The sequence below is a fragment of the Salvelinus fontinalis genome, chromosome 2, assembly GCF_029448725.1.
Source record: "Salvelinus fontinalis isolate EN_2023a chromosome 2, ASM2944872v1, whole genome shotgun sequence".
NCBI lineage: Eukaryota > Metazoa > Chordata > Actinopteri > Salmoniformes > Salmonidae > Salvelinus > Salvelinus fontinalis.
In genome coordinates this window covers 100,833,741-100,857,176 of record NC_074666.1, presented here as the reverse complement: position 1 = coordinate 100,857,176, position 23,436 = coordinate 100,833,741, and the positions used below count along the sequence as shown (strand labels likewise).

The window sequence follows — 23,436 nt, the reverse complement described above, 5'->3', positions numbered from 1 at the left end:
ACCATACAGTATAACACATCATCTGATAGATATAGACCAGTAACCATGCAGTATAACACATCATCTGATAGATATGGACCAGTAACCATACAGTATAACACATCATCTGATTCTGATAGATATGGACCAGTAACCATACAGTATAACACATCATCTGATAGATATAGACCAGTAACCATACAGTATAACACATCATCTGATAGATATGGACCAGTAACCATACAGTATAACACATCATCTGATAGATATAGACCAGTAACCATACAGTATAACACATCATCTGATAGATATGGACCAGTAACCATACACTATAACACATAATCTAATAGATATGGACCAGCAACCATACAGTATAACACATCATCTGATTCTGATAGATATGGACCAGTAACCATACACTATAACACATCATCTGATAGATATGGACCAGTAACCATACAGTATAACACATCATCTGATTCTGATAGATATGGACCAGTAACCATACAGTATAACACATCATCTGATTCTGATAGATATGGACCAGTAACCATACAGTATAACACATCATCTGATAGATATGGACCAGTAACCATACAGTATAACACATCATCTGATAGATATGGACCAGTAACCATACAGTATAACACATCATCTGATTCTGATAGATATGGACCAGCATGTAATAATGGCATCAGGACGGGTAGAGGAGACAGGAAACGTGTCACAGTCCTCTATCATCATCATCATTCTCTCAACACACTTACACACACACGCACATACACACACACTCTTTCAACAGTTGCCTAGATATGCACAGGGACATAAAACACTACTTAACAACCATGCACTCTGTTATTAAAAATAGACCAAATAAACGGGAGGAAGACAAGGAGGAGAGGGAAATAAATGGCCGTCATTGCAAAATCACCGCCAGTTCTCTGGAGTTTGGGACAACTTTTGTATCCTGTGAGAACGATAGAGAGGAAGTGTACACGTGCGCTACTAAATACATGCACGCCCGTACGCACACACTTTTTGTCGGTCTTTCAGACAGACCTCTATCCCTCCTTCTCTCTCTCTCTTTCTCTCTAAATTAATCTTTAAACTCCTACCTAAGCCTGTCTGTGGCTATATTATCCCACCCACGAGTCTACCACTGTACCAGAGACTGCGCAACACACACACACACACACACACACACACACACACACACACACACACACACACACACACACACACACACACACACACACACACACACACACTCGCACACACACACACACACACACACACACACACACACACACTCGCACTGATAGCGCCCGACAGTAGCCTACAGTAATAGACAGGCTGGTCACTAGAAAACTGTCACAGGTCAGACGTAAAAGCAGCGTAAGAGCGCGTTACCAATAGAAACCAACTCTACATTAAAGTAGATCTATCCGATTAACCGTGTCGCTCTCTCACGTTCTCCCGTGGTCCATTATCACACTAGTCTAATATACCACGATCATTCCTAAAGACTGGTTCGCTCACACCAGCTTATCAACATCTCTGGGTAACAACAGCTAAGCAACATCTTTGTCATCCAAATACACGCTGGCTTCTTGCTTCGTCTGATGACAACAATCCCATGCTTAACAGCCTTCCTACCCTACAATACAATATAGCCTACAATACAATACAATAAACCACGCGTAGTGGGGGATGGTAGCCTATACAATTCATCAGGAATGGTAGCATATCAAATTAATGGTAATCACGCTAGTCGTTATCGATTTTAAAAATCGTCGTTATTAAAATGACAAAATAATAGGCAGACTTAAATTATCTCGCTACTCTTACCGGTTGTTGCTTGTGTCGGACAGCCGTTTTCCCAAGCGGAGGTTGGTGATGCCTCTTTGGCAGCCCGCTCCGGGGGTACTGGCTGTAGGCTTTGTTGATGCCCCCGACTTGGTCCCTCTTCTCCCGCCTACTATTGGCCCCTTCGCCCGCTTCTTCCCCGGTATCCAGGGTACTAAAGTTCCACACGATCAGCGTCTGAACCAGGAGAACTGTCAGCGCGACAATCAGCGCTGATTTGAAGCGGCGAGCCAGCTTGCGACCGCACATATTGCTAAACATATTTCTCACTCTCTCTCTCTCGGCTCAAGCTGCGAGCTGCCCCCGTCGGCTAAGCGCTGACAGCAGGGGTGGCTGAGAGGGTTTCAGCGCCGCCTGCGTCTATGGAGTGGAGCTACTGGCAGGGACTAGAGAGTTAGAGAAGAGGAGAGTGAGGGCGGGCGGAAAATGGGGGTGAATTGGCTAAGGTTTGAGATGAGGAGAGAGAGGAAGACTAAGAGAGAGGACGCTGCGCACTCTTGTGGTGTTGTCCACACATGACCTCCTATTTAAACGTGTAGTTTAGACCAGGGGTCAGCCTGCTACTGGTACTGGACAGCTATAGGATGTGCAGGGCAGGTTTTTGTTCCAGCTCAGCACTAACACACTCATTCAACTAATCCAGGTATTGGTTGATCAGTTGTATCAGGTGTGTTAGTACTGGCTGTAGGACCAAAGGCTACAAATCAAATCAAATTGTATTAGTCACAATACAATTTTAATACAACGGGTGTAGACCTTACAGTGAAATGCTTACTTACGAGCCCCAACCAACAATGCAGTTGAACAAATAGTCTGGGTAGCCATTTGATTAGATGTTCAGGAGTCTTATGGCTTGGGGGTAGAAGCTGTTTAGAAGCCTCTTGGTCCTAGACTTGGCGCTCCGGTACCGCTTGTCGTGCGGTAGCAGAGAGAACAGTCTATGACTAGGGTGGCTGGAGTCTTTGACAATTTTTAGGGCCTTTCTCTGACACCGCCTGGTATAGAGGTCCTGGATGGCAGGAAGTGATGTACTGGGCCGTTCACACTACCCTCTGTAGTCCCTTGCGGTCGGAGGCCGAGCAGTTGCAATACCAGGCAGTGATGCAACCAGTCAGGATGCTCTCGATGGTGCAGCTGTAGAACCTTTTGAGGATCTGAGGACCCATGCCAAACATGGAACTCTCCCAAGTTATCTCCCTGGAACTCTCCAAGTTATCTCTGTGTGTGTGTATGATCGAGGGAGGGAGCGAGATATAGAGGGAAGGAGAGAGGTAGCAGGAGATAGAGGGGGAAAGGGAGGAAGAGAGGGGAGACCCACGTGGCCTGTGTTTTCCATAGTTAACCTGGTTTGACTCCTACTGGGAGTCTCTCTGTGCTGAGAGGCAGAACACCAAGAAAACACATAACAATCAACCCAACCACTAACTGGAAAGACAAGAAGAGGAGCTTGTCTTTTTCCAAAATAACTTATTATTTTTCCAAAATAAAGAGCCCAAGCTCTGCTGATCTGATAACATGTGGCATACTCCTTCTAATACGTAGGATGATACATAGTACAACCTCCCCTCCGTTCATCCCTCCATTCCTGCCTCACTCTCTCTCTCTATACCCCTTCCCTCTCGTCTCTTCCTCAACCCCGAATGGCGCAGCGGTCTAAGACACTGCATCTCAGTGTAAGAGGTGTCACTAGAGTCCCTGGTTCAAATCCAGGCTGCATCACAACCGGCCGTGATTGGGAGTCCCATAGGGCAGTGCACAATTGGCCCAGTGTGGTCTGGGTTTGGCTCAGGGTAGGCCTTCATTGTAAATAAGAATTAGTTCTTAACTGACTTGTCTAGTTAAATTAAAAAATATTGAATAATCCTTCACTCTCCCCCGATCCCTCCTTTACCCAAACCATCACAGTGTAATAACAGAAATAGAACATGCATATACACACACCTTCAGTTCTTGTTTCCCTGCTTTGCACCTGAGTCCCAAAATGGCACCCTATTCCTTACAATGGCACCCTATTCCCCCCATAGGGATGGGGGGAAACACCCGTAGGGTATAGGGTGCCATTTGGGACTCAGAAACTGTGACTCACTAGTTTATCCAATCACTGAACTAACAACCAATCCCTACCCAGACAGACATAATAAAACACGTCATGCTTTTATCATTCAATGAATTAATGATTGAAGTGATAAATGTTTCATAAACAAGTATGCTGGGGCAGGTTGGCGGTTGGTTGGTTACCTACAGTACCACTGAACTGGGATAAATCATTCAGATGACATGTGCCGAGGCTCTTTAGAAGCTACTATGCACTTAATTTGAAATGTTGTATTTTGACTGGAAAAGAACTTTACAGATTGGTAGTTAGGATTATTATCAGGAATTTTCTCTGAAGCATTTCTGTTCAGACTGTGTTGATGTGAGCATGAACACACACCTGTTTAAAGTGTTTTCTGTTCAATGTGTGTGTGTGTGTGTGTGTGTGTGTGTGTGTGTGTGTGTGTGTGTGTTCAGTGTGTGGGAGTATTGTGTCCATATTAAATCCTTTATGCGACTATAGTGTTACCCAACCAGGACCAGTCAACAACGACGACTCAGCGAGTCCAGTCGTGTGTGTGTGTGTGTGTGTGTGTCGTGTATGTGTGTGTGTGTGTGTCGTGTGTGTCGTGTGTGTTTGTGTGTGTGTGTGTGTGTGTGTGTGTGTGTGTGAGTCCATGGATGTAGTGAAACATCACCTCCAGTAAACCACCTCATTGATTTCCATGTAACGGGGAAGGTGACACCTAGTCAGCTGTACAACTGAATGCATTCAACCCAAATATGTCTTTCACATTTAACCCTCTGAATCAGAGAGGTGCTGGGCAATAATACAGTTATCAATAATAACAGACAATAATACAGTAATCAATAATAACAGACAATAATACAGTTATCAATAATACAGTAATCAATAATACAGTAATCAATAATACAGTTATCAATAATACAGTAATCAATAATACAGTAATCAATAATACAGTTATCAATAATACAGTAATCAATAATACAGTAATCAATAATACAGTAATCAATAATAACGGACAATAATACAGTTATCAATAATACAGTTATCAATAATAACGGACAATAATACAGTTATCAATAATAACGGACAATAACAAAGTAATCAATAATACAGTTATCAATAATAACGGACAATAATACAGTTATCAATAATAACGGACAATAACAAAGTAATCAATAATACCGGACAATAATAAAGTTATCAATAATAAAGTTATCAATAATAAAGTTATCAATAATAGCGAACAATAATGAAGTTATTAATAATAACGGACAATAATAAAGGTATTAATAATAAAGTGATCAATAATAATGGACAATAATAAAGTGATCAATAATAAAGTGATCAATAATAAAGTGATCAATAATAATGGACAATAATAAAGTGATCAATAATAAAGTTATTAATAATAAAGTGATCAATAATAAAGTGATCAATAATAATCGACAATAATAAAGTGATCAATAATAAAGTGATCAATAATAATCGACAATAATAAAGTGATCAATAATGAAGTTATTAATAATAAAGGACAATAATAAAGGTATTAATAATAAAGTGATCAATAATAAAGGTATTAATAATAAAGGACAATAATAAAGGTATTAATAATAAAGTGATCAATAATAATCGACAATAATAAAGCGAACAATAATGAAGTTATTAATAATAAAGGACAATAATAAAGGTATTAATAATAAAGTGATCAATAATAAAGGTATTAATAATAAAGGACAATAATAAAGGTATTAATAATAAAGGTATTAATAATAAAGGTATTAATAATAAAGGACAATAATAAAGGTATTAATAATAAAGGTATTAATAATAAAGGTATTAATAATAAAGGTATTAATAATAAAGTGATCAATAATAAAGTTATTAATAATAAAGTGATCAATAAAGTTATGACATGGTAACATCTCCACACCTGATTAATATGGTGGTAACATCTCCACACCTGATTAATATGGTGATAACATCTCCACACCTGATTAATATGGTGATAACATCTCCACACCTGATTAATATGGTGATAACATCTCCACACCTGATTAATATGGTGATAACATCTCCACACCTGATTAACATGGTGATAACATCTCCACACCTGATTAATATGGTGATAACATCTCCACACCTGATTAACATGGTGGTAACATCTCCACACCTGATTAACATGGTGGTAACATCTCCACACCTGATTAACATGGTGGTAACATCTCCACACCTGATTAACATGGTGGTAACATCTCCACACCTGATTAATATGGTGGTAACATCTCCACACCTGATTAATATGGTGGTAACATCTCCACACCTGATTAATATGGTGGTAACATCTCCACACCTGATTAATATGGTGGTAACATCTCCACACCTGATTAACATGGTGGTAACATCTCCACACCTGATTAACATGGTGGTAACATCTCCACACCTGATTAATATGGTGGTAACATCTCCACACCTGATTAACATGGTGGTAACATCTCCACACCTGATTAACATGGTGGTAACATCTCCACACCTGATTAATATGGTGGTAACATCTCCACACCTGATTAATATGGTGGTAACATCTCCACACCTGATTAACATGGTGGTAACATCTCCACACCTGATTAATATGGTGGTAACATCTCCACACCTGATTAACATGGTGATAACATCTCCACACCTGATTAACATGGTGGTAACATCTCCACACCTGATTAATATGGTGATAACATCTCCACACCTGATTAATATGGTGGTAACATCTCCACACCTGATTAATATGGTGGTAACATCTCCACACCTGATTAATATGGTGGTAACATCTCCACACCTGATTAATATGGTGGTAACATCTCCACACCTGATTAATATGGTGGTAACATCTCCACACCTGATTAATATGGTGGTAACATCTCCACACCTGATTAATATGGTGGTAACATCTCCACACCTGATTAATATGGTGGTAACATCTCCACACCTGATTAATATGGTGGTAACATCTCCACACCTGATTAATATGGTGGTAACATCTCCACACCTGATTAATATGGTGGTAACATCTCCACACCTGATTAATATGGTGGTAACATCTCCACACCTGATTAATATGGTGGTAACATCTCCACACCTGATTAATATGGTGGTAACATCTCCACACCTGATTAATATGGTGAAAACATCTCCACACCTGATTAATATGGTGGTAACATCTCCACACCTGATTAATATGGTGGTAACATCTCCACACCTGATTAATATGGTGAAAACATCTCCACACCTGATTAATATGGTGAAAACATCTCCACACCTGATTAATATGGTGAAAACATCTCCACACCTGATTAATATGGTGATAACATCTCCACACCTGATTAACATGGTGGTAACATCTCCACACCTGATTAACATGGTGGTAACATCTCCACACCTGATTAATATGTGGTAACATCTCCACACTTGATTAATATGGTGGTAACATCTCCACACCTGATTAATATGGTGGTAACATCTCCACACCTGATTAATATGGTGGTAACATCTCCACACCTGATTAATATGGTGGTAACATCTCCACACCTGATAAATATGGTGAAAACCACACAACTAGAAAGAGAAGAACATGTAAATGGACAATAATAAAGTGATCAATAAAGTTACATGTTCCTTTTTTACTGACGGCCATTTCTGATGACAGTGTTTTTATGAGAGCGTGTTAATATCCAATAACAACTGCTGTTAACGACTTAATAAAAGACTTGTTATGGTCAGTCTAACACGCATACACTGTTTTCTCCCTGTTTTAATCAAATACTAAACACATTCATGTCAATAACCTTTTACTGTGTTGTTTGCTCGCAGTAGTGTGTGTGTGAGTTTGTCTGTGTGTGTGTGTGTGTGTGTGTGTGTGTGTGTGTGTGTGTGTGTGTGTGTGTGAGTTTGTCTGTCTGTGTGTGTGTGTGTGTGTGTGTGTGTGTGAGTTTGTCTGTGTGTGTGTGTGTGTGTGTGTGTGTGTGTGTGTGTGTGTGTGAGTTTGTCTGTCTGTGTGTGTGTGTGTGTGTGTGTGTGTGTGTGTGTGTGTGTGTGCGTGTGTGCGTTAATTGCTTGCAATAGGTTAGTGGCTGTTAGTGTTCTCTCTCTCTGAAGTATTAACACGGCTATTTCCCCTCATTCTCTTTCTCTCTCTCCTTCACTCTCTCCACCTCTCCTTCACTCTCTCCATTGCACTTGTCTCTCCACCTCTCCTTCACTCTCTCCACCTCTCCTTTCCACTTGTCTCTCTTTCACTCTCTCCACCTCTCCTTCTCTCTCCACCTCTTCTCTCTCATTCACTCTCTCCACCTCTCCTTTCCACTTGTCTCTCCTCCACTCTCTCCACTTCTCCTCCATTCTGACAGTACATGTGTAACACTGCAGCCATTGATGACATCATTTCCTGGCACTCCGTCCTAACTGTCCAACTCAGCCCTATAAAAACGCCCTCAATGACACATCCCTAACACACACAAACGGATACACACACACGTGCACACACACACACACACACACACACACACACACACACACACACACACACACACACACACACACACACACACACACACACACACACACACACACACACACACACAAACAGTCTTGTATAGCTAACCTTGTGGGGACACACAATTCAGACCCATTCAAAACCCTATTTTCCCTAACCCCTAACCCTAACCTGTACTCTTACACTAACCTTAAGCCAAAAGCCTAATTTTAAAACCTTAGCTCCTAACCCCTAACCCTAACCCCTAACCCTAAAACTAACCATAGCTCCTAATCCTAAAACTAACCCTAGCTCCTAACCCTTAACATAATTCTAACACTAATTCTAACCTTAACCCTAAACCTCCTAGAAATAGCATTTGACCTTGTGGGAACTAACAAAATGTCCCCAGTTGGTCTAATTTTTGTTTGTTTTCCATTCTTGTGGGGACTTTGTTAAACACATCCACACACAAACCGATCCACACACACAGCTTTCTCCTTAGCTGACCCTGGGGATGAGCTGTGTGTCACATTGTGTTAGTAAACATCAGTGAATCAAAGCTGTTGTTGTGATATCAGTTTCAATGGGTCAGACCCCTCAGACAGTACAGAGGGGGAAACTATGTGTTTTATTATGTGTTCCCTCTCTCACACACACACACACACACACACACACACACACACACACACACACACACACACACACACACACACACACACACACACACACACACACACACACACTGGCATGGACATATGTTGACACACACACACACACACACACACACACACACACACACACACACACACACACACACACACACACACACACACACACACACACACACACACACTGGCATGGACATATGTTGACACACACACACACACTGGCATGGACATATACACACACACACACTGGCATGGACATACACACACACACACACACACACACTGGCATGGACATATGTTGATACACACACACACACACACTGGCATGAACATATACACACACACACACGCTGGCATGGACATATGCAGACACACACACACACGCACACACACTGGTACAGACGTATGCAGATACACACACACACTGGCACGGACTTATACACACACACACACTGGCACGGACGTATATACACACACACACACACACACACACACACACACACACACACACTGGCACGGACGTATGCAGACACACACACAGACTGGCACGGACAAATGCAGACACACACACACACACATACTGGCACGGACGTATGCAGACACACACACAGACTGGCACGGACATATGCAGACACACACTGGCATGGACGTATACACACACAGACACACACACACACACTGGCAGTGGTACAGATGTAGGCAGGCACACACACATGACATCTTGGGGCTAAAAGTGTTGGCAGCACACACACCATCCTGTCAGGATGAGACCCCAGCACTGACAGATGTTCCACTGGAGGCTAGTAGAACCCTGGGTACAGGCTTCTACTAGCTGAACACAGAACACACACACAATGGCAAAGATGTATGGAGTCACACACAGGTATACACACACAGTGGAATCCTGGGCCCTGGGGAGAGAGAGAGGAGAACAGAGAACATTAGCCACTACCACTGATCTGGAACCAGTTAGAACCCAGAACCATCCATTGTTCTCTAGAGCAGAGAGGAGACAGTAAGGGATGAAGAACATGGCTGGTGTCTGGATTGGTAATCATGCTGGGTGGTGTCTACTGTAGTGGTGTCTAGATTGGTACTCATGCTGTGTGGTGTCTACTGTAGTGGTGTCTAGATTGGTAATCATGCTGGGTGGTGTCTACTGTGGTGGTGTATGGATTGGTAATCATGCTGGGTGGTGTCTGGATTTGTAATCATGCTGGGTGGTGTCTACTGTAGTAGTATCTGGATTGGTAATCATGCTGGGTGGTGTCTACTGTGGTGGTGTCTGGATTGGTAATCATGCTGGGTGGTGTCTGGATTGGTAATCATGCTGGGTGGTGTCTACTGTAGTAGTGTCTGGATTGGTAATCATGCTGGGTGGTGTCTACTGTAGTAGTATCTGGATTGGTACTCATGCTGTGTGGTGTCTACTGTAGTGGTGTCTAGATTGGTAATCATGCTGGGTGGTGTCTACTGTGGTGGTGTCTGGATTGGTAATCATGCTGGGTGGTGTCTGGATTGGTAATCATGCTGGGTGGTGTCTACTGTAGTAGTGTCTGGATTGGTAATCATGCTGGGTGGTGTCTACTGTAGTAGTGTCTGGATTGGTACTCATGCTGGGTGGTGTCTACTGTAGTAGTATCTGGATTGGTAATCATGCTGGGTGGTGTCTACTGTAGTAGTATCTGGATTGGTAATCATGCTGGGTGGTGTCTACTGTAGTAGTGTCTGGATTGGTACTCATGCTGGGTGGTGTCTACTGTAGTAGTATCTGGATTGGTACTCATGCTGGGTGGTGTCTACTGTAGTAGTGTCTGGATTGGTACTCACGCTGGGTGGTGTCTACTGTAGTAGTATCTAGATTGGTAATCATGCTGGGTGGTGTCTACTGTAGTAGTATCTGGATTGGTAATCATGCTGGGTGGTGTCTCCTGTAGTAGTGTCTGGATTGGTACTCATGCTGGGTGGTGTCTAGATTGGTAATCATGCTGGGGGGTGTCTAGATTGGTAATCATGCTGGGTGGTGTCTACTGTAGTAGTATCTAGATTGGTAATCATGCTGGGTGGTGTCTACTGTAGTAGTATCTGGATTGGTAATCATGCTGGGGGGTAGTTTAGTGATAGCACACAGTTAGGAAACATTCTACCAGGATACACTTCCACACTCCATCCCCCAGGTGGCAGCACTAACCGGTCAAAGTGCTGAGCTAAGCCTTGATAAGCACATCAGGTGTTGCCAATTAAGGTGATGGTCAGTCAGTGTCCCAGCTGGAAAAACCGTGAGGAGGATTTCATTGGTGGCCTTGAGGCCTTTGGTTTGGTTTAGAGTCTTTAGTTTGGGCCTTTGGTATGTTTCCTTTATGTACATATTAATGTTTCCTCACCATCTGAACCAATAATAATCCTCTTGGACTGGCTGACCACGAGGTCAAGAAGAAGCTGGGCCTTGCATAAGCAGAATAACAAACAAGTCGAACTACAGAAAGGAGAGAGAGAGAGAGGGAGAGAGATAATAATACACACAGGCACAAACGACCTGAGAACACAGCAGGAAAGGGTGGCTACAGCACTCAAGGGAATGATTGAAAAAAGTGGTTATCTCCACCCTGCTACCACGAAAAGACTTCCACCCTGCTACCATAAAGCGGTTAAACGCAAGTTGAGAAACCTAAGAAATTGAGAAACCTATCCAACCAAAAACATAGAGACCCAGAAAACCTGAGCCTAAGCCTTCACTATTGTGAATCACAAAGAAATACAGAAATACACTACGGAAAAAGAAGGAACAGTATGTCAGAAATCAGCTCAATGTAATTGAAGAATCCGTAGACTCTAACCACTTCTGGGAAAAGCACTAAACAAACAACAACATGAAGAGTTATCTATCCGAAACGAAGATGTTTGGGTAAACCACTTCTCCAATCTTTTTGGCCCTATACCAAAGAACAAACAGCAATAACATATACATGATCAAACACAAATATTACAATCAACTATTAAAGACCCACTGGATTCTCCAATTATATTGAATGAACTACAGGACAAAATACAAACCCTCCAACCCAAAAAGGTCTCTGGTGTTGATGGTATCCTCAATGAAATGATAAAACATACAGAGCACAAATTCCAATTGGCTTAAATACTTATACATCATCCTCAGAACTGGCATCTTCCCCAATATTTGGAACCAAGGACTGATCACCCCAATCCACAAAAGTGGAGACAAATTTGACCCCAATAACTACCGGGGGATATGTGTCAACAGCAACCTTTGGAAAATCCTCTGCATTATCATTAACAGCAGAGTCGTATATTTCCTCAGTGAAAACAATGTACAGAGCAAATGTCAAATGGACTTTTTACTAAATTACTGTACAACAGACCACGTATTCACCCTAATTGACAAACAAACAAACCAAAACAAAGGAAAAGTCTTCTCATGCTTCGTTGATTTCAAAAAAGCTTTTGACTCAATTTGGCATGTGGGTCTGCTATACAAATTGATGGAAAGTGGTGTTGGGGGAAAAACATACAACATTATAAAATCTATGTACACAAACAACAAGTGTGCAGTTAAAATTGGCAAAAGACACATACATTTCTTTCCACAGGACCGTGGGATGAGACTGGGATGCAGCTTAAGCCCCACCCTCTTCAACATACAGTTGAAGTCGGAAGTTTACATACACCTTAGCCAAATACATTTAAACTCAGTTTTTCACAATTCCTGACATTTAATCCTAGTACAAATTCTCTGCCTTAGATCAGTTAGGATCACAACTTATGTTAAGAATGTGAAATGTCAGAATAATAGTAGAGAGAATTATTTATTTCAGCTTTTATTTCTTTCATCACATTCCCAGTGGGTCAGAAGTTTACAAACACTCAATAAGTATTTGGTAGCATTGTCTTTAAATTGTTTAACTTGGGTCAAACGTTTCGGGGTGCCTTCCACAAGCTTCCCACAATAAATTGGGTCAATTTTGGCCCATTCCTCCTGACAGAGCTGGTGTAACTGAGTCAGGTTTGAAGGTCTCCTTACTCGCACACGCTTATTTAGTTCTGCCAACAAATTTTCTAAAGGATTGAGGTCAGGGCTTTGTGATGGCCCCTCCAATACCTTGACTTTGTTGTCCTTAAGCCATTTTGCCACAACTTTGGAAGTATGCTTGGGGTCATTGTCCATTTGGAAGACCCATTTGCAACCAAGCTTTAACTTCCTGACTGATGTCTTGAGATGTTGCTTCAATATATCCACATAATTTTCCCTACCTCATGATGCCATCTATTTTGTGAAGTGCACCAGTCCCACCTGAAGCAAAGCACCCCCACAACATGATGCTGCCACCCCCGTGCTTCACGGTTGGGATGGTGTTCTTCGGATTGCAAGCCTCCAGCTTTTTCCTCCAAACATAACGATGGTCATTATGGCCAAACAGTTCTATTTTTGTTTTATCAGACCAGAGGACATTTCTCCAAAAGGTACGATCTTTGTCCCCATGTGCAGTTGCAAACCGTAGTCTGGCGTTTTTATGGCGTTTTTGGAGCAGTGGCTTCTTCTTTGCTGAGCGGCCTTTCAGGTTATGTCGATATAGGACTTGTTTTACTGTGGATATAGATACTTTTGTACCTGTTTCCTCCAGCATCTTCACAAGGTCCTTTGCTGTTGTTCTGGAATTGATTTGCACTTTTCACACCAAAGTACGTTAATCTCTAGGAGACAAAACGCGTCTCCTTCCTGAGCGGTATGATGGCTGCGTGGTCCCATGGTGTTTATACTTGCATACTATTGTGTGTACAGATGAACGTGGTACCTTCAGGCATTTGGAAATTGCTCCCAAGGATGAACTAGACTTGGAGGTCTACCATTTTTTTTCTGAGGTGTTGGCTGATTTATTTAGATTTTCCCATGATGTCAAGCAAAGAGGCACTGAGTTTGAAGGTAGGCCTTGAAATACATCCACAGGTACACCTCCAATTGACTCAAATTATATGAATTAGCCTATCAGAAGCTTCTAAAGCCATGACATAATTTTCTGGAATTTTCCAAGCTGTTTAAAGGCACAGTTAACTTAGTGTATGTAAACTTCTGACCAACTGGAATTGTGATACAGTGGATTATAAGTGAAATAATCAGTTTATAGACAGTAAACAATTGTTGGAAAAATTACTTGTGTCATGCACGAAGTAGAAGTCCTAACCGACTTGCCAAAACTATAGTTTGTTAACAAAACATTTGTTTAAATGACTCCAACCTATGTGTATGTAAACCTCCGACTTCAACTGTATATATCAATGAATTGGCGAGGGGACTAGAACAGTCTGCAGCACCCGGACTCACCCTACTAGAATCTGAAGTCAAATGTCTGTTTTCTGATGATCTGGTGTTTCTGTCCTCAACCAAGGAGAGCCTACAGCAGCACCTAGATATTCTGCACAGATTCTGTCAGACCTGGGCCCTGACAGTAAATCTCAGTAAGACAAAAATAATGGTATTCCAAAAAAGGTTCAGTTGCCAGGACCACAAATACAAATTCCATCTAGACACCGTTGCCCTAGAGCACACAAAAGAAACTATACATACCTCGGCCTAAACATCAGCGCCACAGGTAACTTCCACAAAGCTGTGAACGATCTGAGAGACAAGGCAAGAAGGGCATTCTATGCCATCAGAAGGAACATCAAATTCAACATGCCAATGAGGATCTGGAAAAAATCCAGAAAAGAGACGTTAAATTCTACAAACACCTAAAAGAAAGCGATTCCCAAATCTTCCATAACAAAGCCATCACCTACAGAGAGATGAACCTGGAGAAGAGTCCCCTAAGCAAGCTGGTCCTGGGGCTCTGTTCACAAACACAAACAGACCCCACAGAGCCCCAGGACAGCAACACAATTAGACACAACCAAATCATGAGAAAACAAAAAGATAATTACTTGACACATTGGAAATAATTTACAGAAAAACAGAGCAAACCAGAATGCTATTTGGCCCTAAACAGATAGTACACGGTGGCAGAATACCTGACCACTGTGACTGACCCAAACTTAAGGAAAGCTTTGACTATGTACAGACTCAGTGAGCATAGCCTTGCTATTGAGAAAGGCCGCTGTTGGCAGACCTGGCTCTCAAGAGAAGACAGGCTATGTGCACACTGCCCACAAAATGAGGTGGAAACTGAGCTGCACTTCCTGACCTCCTGCCACATGTATGACCATATTAGAGACACATATTTCCCTTAGATTACACAGACCCACAAATAATTTGAAAACAAAACCAATTTTGATGAACTCCCATATCTACTGGGTGAAATACCACAGTGTCCCATCACAGCAACAAGATGTGTCACCTGTTGCCACAAGAAAAGGGCAACCAGTGAAGAACAAACACCATTGTAAATAAGACCCATATTTATGTTTATTTATTTTCCCGTATGTACTTTAACTATTTGCACATCATTAAAACACTGTATATAGACATAATATGACATTTGAAATGTCTTTATTCTTTTGGAACTTTTGTGAGTGTAATGTTTATTGTTAATTTTACTTTTGTTTATTATCTATTTCACTTGCTTTGGCAATGTAAACATATGTTGCCCATGCCAATAAAGCCCCTGAAATTGAAATTGAGAGAGTGAGTAGTGTTGTGTTGTGTTTCTCAGCATGCTGTGATGATCCTAGTGCACACGTTGGCTTTGCATACATTTACATGGGGAAAGATTCCAGGAGAGAGAGAAAGAGAGTGTTTTCTGTATTTAAAGAAGAGTCTGAGTACCTGTCACACAGATTCAGATCACACTACACTTGTGGCAACAACCTCTAGGCAACAAGCTGCCACACACACACACACACATACACCCCTCACGGATTGTTTGTGTCTTCATCAACATCGTGACTGACTGCATGAATCACAGTCGGTGTCCCAAATGGCACCCTCTTCCCTATATAGTGCACTACTGTTAACAAAAGCCCTGTCAAAAGTAGTGCACTATATAGGAAATATGGTGTCATTTGGGACACTGCCCTAGAGCAAAACCAGACCTCCTACCTTCTTCTCAAACCTAAAGATACTATCTCTGTAAAGCCAAGATTCTAACTGACAGACTGGCCTTAGGTAGTATCTTTAGGTTTGAGAAGAAGGTAGGCTATCTAAGGCCAGTCTGTCTGTCAGTTAGACTCTTGGCTGTACAGTGATAGTATCTTTAGGTTTGAGAAGAAGGTAGGCTATCTCTGTTAAGCCATAGTCTAACTGCCAGACAGACTGGCCTTAGATAACCTACCTTCTTCTCAAACCTAAAGATACTATCTCAGTAAAGCCAAGAGTCTAACTGACAGACAGACTGGCCTATCTCTGTATTTATGTTGTGTGAAGCAAAAACATGTGTTTTGAATGTGCTTGGGGTGTGTTGTGTACATCTGGTGTATGATGTGGTGGTTGGTTTGATTAAAATATGTAAAACAACTGATAGTTGTTTCGATTGCAGCTAGTGTATGATTTGAGTGCATCATGGCATATTTATTACCAGTATAACGTTACTGTATATGGCTCAACGGTGCCATCTAGTGACTGTTTCCCTGAATTTAGTTTTATTGCTTGTTGTCAGTTGGAGGAAAGGTGGTCATTTTTTTGTTCTTATTTTATTCCTTATAGGTCTCTGCTGCATTCACATTGATGAAATATAGATTTTGATATGGATATTTGGTCAAATCTTTGGCGTAAAGTTATAATTTCCCGCTGCCCGGAATACAACATCCGAATGAAATAACCAACAGTCGAATAACCAACGGCCGAATCTAAGCCTAGGTATGCTAGCTAACATTAGCTAACAGTTAACTTAGCTAGCTAAGCTTAGAAAATATTCAATGTAAGTTTGATGTTGTACTTGTATGTGAAATGTACCATTTACATCACGCGTTGGACAGCTTAATTACTTGAAGTAACTAAGTATCAAGAAAACACAACTTGCAATTTTTTCGACCACAAATTGTTCTAACTAGCTAACTTGCGGGCTTGTCAAGTTAACTAGGTACAGTATCTAGCTAGCTGTGCTAGCCACTTCGAGTGAGTTAACTAACGTTACCTGTGATAGTTTGGTCAGCTACATACATTAGCCCGTGTCTTACTGTTCTCAACTACTGTGTTTTCTCAGACAGACGTCCCTTGCTGTATGTATGGTTGAAGTTTTGGCTTGTTAGCTAGCCATGTCTCGCTTTACCAGTGCCTTCATTGCATCCCCTTATAGGAGTGATCAGGCGCCAAAACCAACTGATAAGAGGTGAGTGTGCAGGCCCGTGCATGTGCAAAAATCTAGATATTTTTTTGGTCAATTGTGTTTCCATTAATTCTCTCCCTCCCGCTCTCTCTCTCCCCCTTCTTTTCTATCTCCTCTCTCTCTCCCCACTCTTCCTTCCCACCCCCACCCTTCCAGGTGGAGTAGGCCTCCAGAGGGCCCTGTTGTACCCCAGGATGTGGAGAGGGGGCTGGGGCCATGGAGTAAAGACCAGGGGCCACCCAGCTCAGACCCCCCTCTCCCCCCTCAGCTGTGGGGACCCAAACGGCAGCTAGGCCAGTGTGAGTACTGCACCCCAGATTGCACCCTATTCCCTATATAGTACATTGCTGCTTTTAACCAGGGCCCTGTTGGCTGATGGCTTGGCCCAGACGAGGGACACAGCTCTGTAAATACAGCTGTATCTTAGCTTACAACTCTCTCCCTTCCCCTCTCTCTCCCTCCCTGCTTCTCCCTCTCTCTCCCACCCTCTTCCCCCTACAGCCAGCCCTGGACCCAGGGTTCCCATGGATACTGCGACTAGGTACAGGATGACCAGCAGACAGCAGACAGGAACAGCTATCCTGGGTGGGTGTACTCACTGTGTGTGTAGTGGGTGTGTGTTACAGGCGAGGCACAGGTCTATAGATGATGATGATGATGTGTGTGTGTGTGTGTGTGTGTTGTAGTGCGTGGTTGTCGCAGGCAGAGTCCGCTCCCTCTACAGGGTACAGCTGTAGGGAGACTGGGGCTGTCAGAGGAGGAGGCCAAGGAGCAGATGGAGAACGGTCAGTACCATGTCACTGAGTGTGTGTGTGTGTGCGTGTGTGTGTGTGTGTGAGTAGAGAATGGTCAGTACCATGTTATTGTGCGTCACCAATGGCACTCTATTCCCTATAGTGCCTTCAGAAAGTATTCACACCCCTTGACTTTTCCCACATTTTGTTGTGTTACTGGCCCATACACAATACCCCATAATGTCAAAGTGGAATTGTGTTTTGTAAATATTTTTTTAAATGAAAAGCTTAAATGTCTTTAGTTAATAAGTATTTGTTATGGCAAGCCTACATAAGTTCAGGAGTAAAAATGTGCTTAACAAGTCACATAATACGTTGCATGGACTCACTCTTTGTGCAATACTAGTGTTTAATATGATTTTAGATTGACTACACATCTTTGTAACCAACACCTAAATTACAGAGTGAAAAGAAGGAAGCCTGTCCAGAAAAAAATATATTCCAAAACATGCATCCTGTTTGCAATAAGGCGCTAAAGTAAAACTGCAAAAATGTGGCAACGTTGTCTACATACTTTCTCTATGGTGTTAGTTGTTTAATGCGTTTTTCCAATCCCAGAGTTTTATTTGACACTGTACGGTCTTAGGCTGCGCGGGAAAAAACACTTTGGCAGCCCGCCCTAGAATTTCATATGCAGAGAGAAAATCCTGAAAAGGAAATAGTTTGCCATTTGGGATATAACCTTACTCTGCCCTATCGCTCTCCTGTTGAGCAGACACAGTGGAGTTGGTGAGACAGCTGGTTACCATGCCGTCCAGAGACAGAGTCAAAGCTGTACGAGGTCTTCCTGTAAGTCTGGGGGAGCGCAGAGACATCAGGTAAACACAGCATTCAACTACTTTCCACAGAGACAAACCAACCTGTTCTGGGCTCATATCCACCAAGAGTCTCAGAGCAGCAGTACTGATCTAGGATCAGTTTGAATAAGACTATATGGACAGGTCTCAGATCAGCACTTAATTAAAGGCCCTGGTCTGTTACAGTATTCTCTCACTAATTGTCTCTCTGTCTAGCAGATCTAGGATCAGTTTAGCCTTTTAGATCATAATGAATAAGACTATATATTGACAGGTCTCAGAGCAGCACTTTACATGTCCTGGTCTGTTACAGTATTCTCTCACTAATTGTCTCTCTGTCTAGCAGCAGTACTGATCTAGGATCAGTTTAGCCTTTTAGATCATAATGAATACGACTATATATTGACAGGTCTCAGATCAGCACTTACAGGTCCTGGTCTGTTACAGTAGTCTCTCTAGAATGCATCTCAAATAGCACCCTATTCCCTATATATATATATAGTGCACTACCTCTGACCTGAGCCCACATTGACCCTATTTACATCTCTCATGTGTTATCTCAGGTGTGTGTGTGTGTGTGTGTGTGTGTGTGTGTGTGTGTGTGTGTGTGTGTGTGTGTGTGTTAGTGGTAAGCTGTTTGTTCACCCGCACCTGCCCGCAATTGCTAATAACCCATCCGCAACCGCCCGACTATATGTTATAAAAATCTGAGGCTTTCACCCGACCCTAACCTGCTGATATAGAAGACGTGCTGCAGGCTACAGTCAGAGACGGGGAAATGATTTTTTTGACAGGGAGTGCAGGATTTTGTTATTGCCTGATTTAGAAATATTTCTGCTTATGATTTCCAACATTTTTGATAGTCTATTTGTTAGTCAACTTGTCTATAATTAGATACATGCAGCTTCTCTTCTGTCATTATATGTTGCCCTAGAGGACTGAATAAACCCTGACTCACCAAAATAATGTCATAGATGATAGAACGAATGCTTCAATATAATCTCAGCAAAAAAAGAAATGTCCTCTCACTGTCAACTGCGTTTATTTTCAGCAAACTTAACATGTGTAAATATTTGTATGAACATAACAAGATTCAACAACTGAGACATAAACTGAACAAGTTCCACAGACATGTGACTAACAGAAATGGAATAATGTGTCCCTGAACAAAGGGGGGGGGATCAAAATCAAAAGTAACAGTCAGTATCTGGTGTGGCCACCAGCTGCATTACGTACTGTATTCAGAATGCATTCAGGAAGTATTCAGACCCCTTCCCCCTTTTTCCACATTTTCCATATTCTAAAATCGATTAAATCTTTGTCTTTCCTCATCAATCTACACACAATACTCCATAATGACAAAGCAATTTTAAAAATAAAAAATCTAAAACTAAAATAATACATTTACATAAGTATTCAGACCCTTTAATCAGTGCTTTGTTGAAGCACGTTTGGCAGCAATTACAGCCTCGGGTCTTCTTGGGTATGACCCTACAAGCTTGGCACACCTGTATTTGGGGAGTTTCTCTCATTCTTCTTTGCAGATTCTCTCAAGCTCTGTCGGGTTGGATGGGGAGCGTTGCTGCACAGAGATGTTTGATCGGGTTCAAGTCCAGGCTCTGGCTGGGCCACTCAAGGACATTTAGAGACTTGTCCCGAAGCCACTACTGCATTGTCTTGGCTGTGTGCTTACGGTCGTTGTCCTGTTGGAATGTAAACCTTTTGCCCCAGTCTGAGGTTCTGAACACTCTGGAGCAGGTTTTCATCAAGGACCTCTCTGTACTTTGCTTCATTCATCTTTCCCTCGTTTCTTACTAGTGTCCCAGTCCCTGAAAAACATCCCCACAGCATGATGCTGCCACCACTCTGCTTCACCGTACAGATGGTACCATGTTTCCTTCCAGATGTAAAGCTTGGCATTCAGGCCAAAGAGTTCAATGTTAGTTTCATCAGACCAGAGAATCTTGTTTCTCATGGTCTGAGTGTCCTTTAGGTGCTTTTTGGCAAACTTCATGCGGGCTGTCATGTGCCTTTTACTGAGGAGTGGCTTCCGTCTGGCCACTCTACCATAAAGGCCTGATTGGTGGAGTTCTGCAGAGATGGTTGTTCTTCTGGAAGGTTCTCCCATCTCCGCAGAGGAACTCTGGAGCTCTGTCAGAGTGATCATTGGGCTCTTGGTCACCTCCCTGACCAAGGCCCTTCTCCCCTGATTGCTCTGTTTGGCCGGGCGGCCAGCTCTAGGAAGAGTCTTGGTGGTTCCAAACTTCTTCCATTTATGAATGATGGAGGCCACTGTGTTCTTGGGGACCTTTAATGCTGCAGAAATGTTTTGGTACCCTTCCCCAGATCTGTGTCTCAACACAATCCTTTCTCTGCGCTCTACAGACAATTCCTTTGATCTCATGACTTGGTTTTTGCTCTGACATTTACTGTCAACTGTGGGACCTTATACAGACAGGTGTGTGCCTTTCCAAATCATGTCCAATCAATTGAATTTACCACAGGTGGACTCCAATCAAGTTGTAGAAACATCTCAAGGATGATCAATGGAAACAGGATGCACCTGAGCTCAATTTCAAGTCTCATAGCAAAGGGTCTGAATACTTTTGTAAATAAAGTATTTCAGTTTTTTTTTAAATAAATTTGCAAACATTTCTAAAAACCTATTTTTGCTTTGTTATTATGGGGTATGGTGTGTAGATTGATGAACATTTAATTTAGTCCATTTTAGAATAAGAGTAACGTAACAAAATGTGTAAAGAGGGAAGGTGTCTGAGTACTTTCCGAATGCGCTGTATGTCATTGAGAAGCTTAGATTCACCACTATCCATCAGATGTAGATGCAGGGAGCTCCAGAAGTATCGGGACGGTCACACCTGTTGTTCTGGCTCTGTACTCCAGCACTTTGGATTTGAAATGATACAATGACTATGAGGTTAACGCGCAGAGTGCGGACAGTCCGCTTTCATTTGACGGTATTTTACAGACGCACAAATATCATACCAACAAGACATGCTAACCTCTCACCGTTACAATAACAGGGGAGGTTAGCAATTTAACATTTATGCCTCTTAACTTTCTCACTCATCATTATTCACGATTCATTCAGGACTATCCGTTGTCATGGTAGCATCCACATTAATGTAGAAGTGTTTAGAAACTTAATCTATTGTTATTTACAATAAAAGTGACTCCAAAATGACACATTATTTACCATTCATTTCTATTGGGCACCAAATTCTCTCAAACACAACCAAAACAAACAGCAAATGCATCCAACAAGTTTGTAGAGTCACAAGCTTGATGTAGTCATTGCGTGCTAGGAATATGGGACTAAAATACTAAACTTTAAACTACCTTAATATACATATAGTTGAATATATCCCAATACTTTTGGTCCCCTAAAATGGGAGGACTATTTACAAAAAGTGCTGTAATATCTAAATGGTTCACCTGATATGTATGAAAATACCCTCAAATTAAAGCTGACAGTCTGTACTTCCTCATAGTCTTTGTATAATTTCAAAGTGCTGAAGTACAGAGCCAAAACAACAAACAATGTGGCCCAATGCCTTTGGAGCTCACTGTAAATTGCACAAGAATGAAACATTTATGCATTTTTTAAAGGTAGGCCTATTGGTTCCTCTTAATTCAACCCGCCCGCCTGCCACCCACCCGCCCGATATGAACGCAAAATGTAATGACCCTAAACCCACCCGCCTTGCAGATATAACTGCTGGGACTGCGGGTTTATGGGTCAACCGGCTCATCACTACTGTGTGTGTTTCCAGGTGCCGTGTCTTAGCAGGGAAGTTCTCCAGGAGGAGTCTAGAGAGAACGAGCTGCACTGACTGTTGGGAGCAGATCTCACTGGTCAGAACCCATATCCTGTAGTAATCACTAGATAGACATGTTAGAGAGGACACTGGTCAGAACCCATATCCTGTAGTAATCACTAGATAGACATGCTAGAGAGGACACTGGTCAGAACCCATATCCTGTAGTAATCACTAGATAGACATGTTAGAGAGGACACTGGTCAGAACCCATATCCTGTAGTAATCACTAGATAGACATGCTAGAGAGGACACTGGTCAGAACCCATATCCTGTAGTAATCACTAGATAGACATGCTAGAGAGGACACTGGTCAGAACTCATATCCTGTAGTAGTCACTAGATAGACATGCTAGAGAGGACACTGGTCAGAACCCATATCCTGTAGTAGTCACTAGATAGACATGTTAGAGAGGACACTGGTCAGAACCCATATCCTGTAGTAATCACTAGATAGACATGCTAGAGAGGACACTGGTCAGAACCCATATCCTGTAGTAATCACTAGATAGACATGTTAGAGAGGACACTGGTCAGAACCCATATCCTGTAGTAATCACTAGATAGACATGCTAGAGAGGACACTGGTCAGAACCCATATCCTGTAGTAATCACTAGATAGACATGTTAGAG

At 42.1% G+C, this 23,436-nt stretch overlaps 2 protein-coding genes across 2 annotated transcripts in view; one reads left to right on the top strand and one right to left on the bottom strand.

Annotated features, from left to right (window-relative positions):
- Positions 1-2,286, bottom strand: part of LOC129833354 (xylosyltransferase 1-like) — a 48,122-nt gene extending 45,836 nt beyond the window's left edge. Inside the window, exon 1 of the mRNA XM_055897898.1 lies at positions 1,828-2,286. Within this exon, the coding sequence (XP_055753873.1) occupies positions 1,828-2,106 (279 nt within the window). The 5' untranslated portion in view covers positions 2,107-2,286. The remainder of the gene's footprint in view (positions 1-1,827) is intronic.
- Positions 2,287-16,706: 14,420 nt separating this feature from the next.
- Positions 16,707-23,436, top strand: part of LOC129833368 (transmembrane channel-like protein 5) — a 33,122-nt gene continuing 26,392 nt past the window's right edge. The window contains exons 1-7 of the mRNA XM_055897925.1: positions 16,707-16,907; positions 17,254-17,379; positions 17,533-17,675; positions 17,878-17,961; positions 18,063-18,161; positions 18,886-18,988; positions 22,759-22,840. Coding sequence (XP_055753900.1) covers positions 17,306-17,379; positions 17,533-17,675; positions 17,878-17,961; positions 18,063-18,161; positions 18,886-18,988; positions 22,759-22,840 — 585 coding nt within the window. The 5' untranslated portion in view covers positions 16,707-16,907; positions 17,254-17,305. The remainder of the gene's footprint in view (positions 16,908-17,253; positions 17,380-17,532; positions 17,676-17,877; positions 17,962-18,062; positions 18,162-18,885; positions 18,989-22,758; positions 22,841-23,436) is intronic.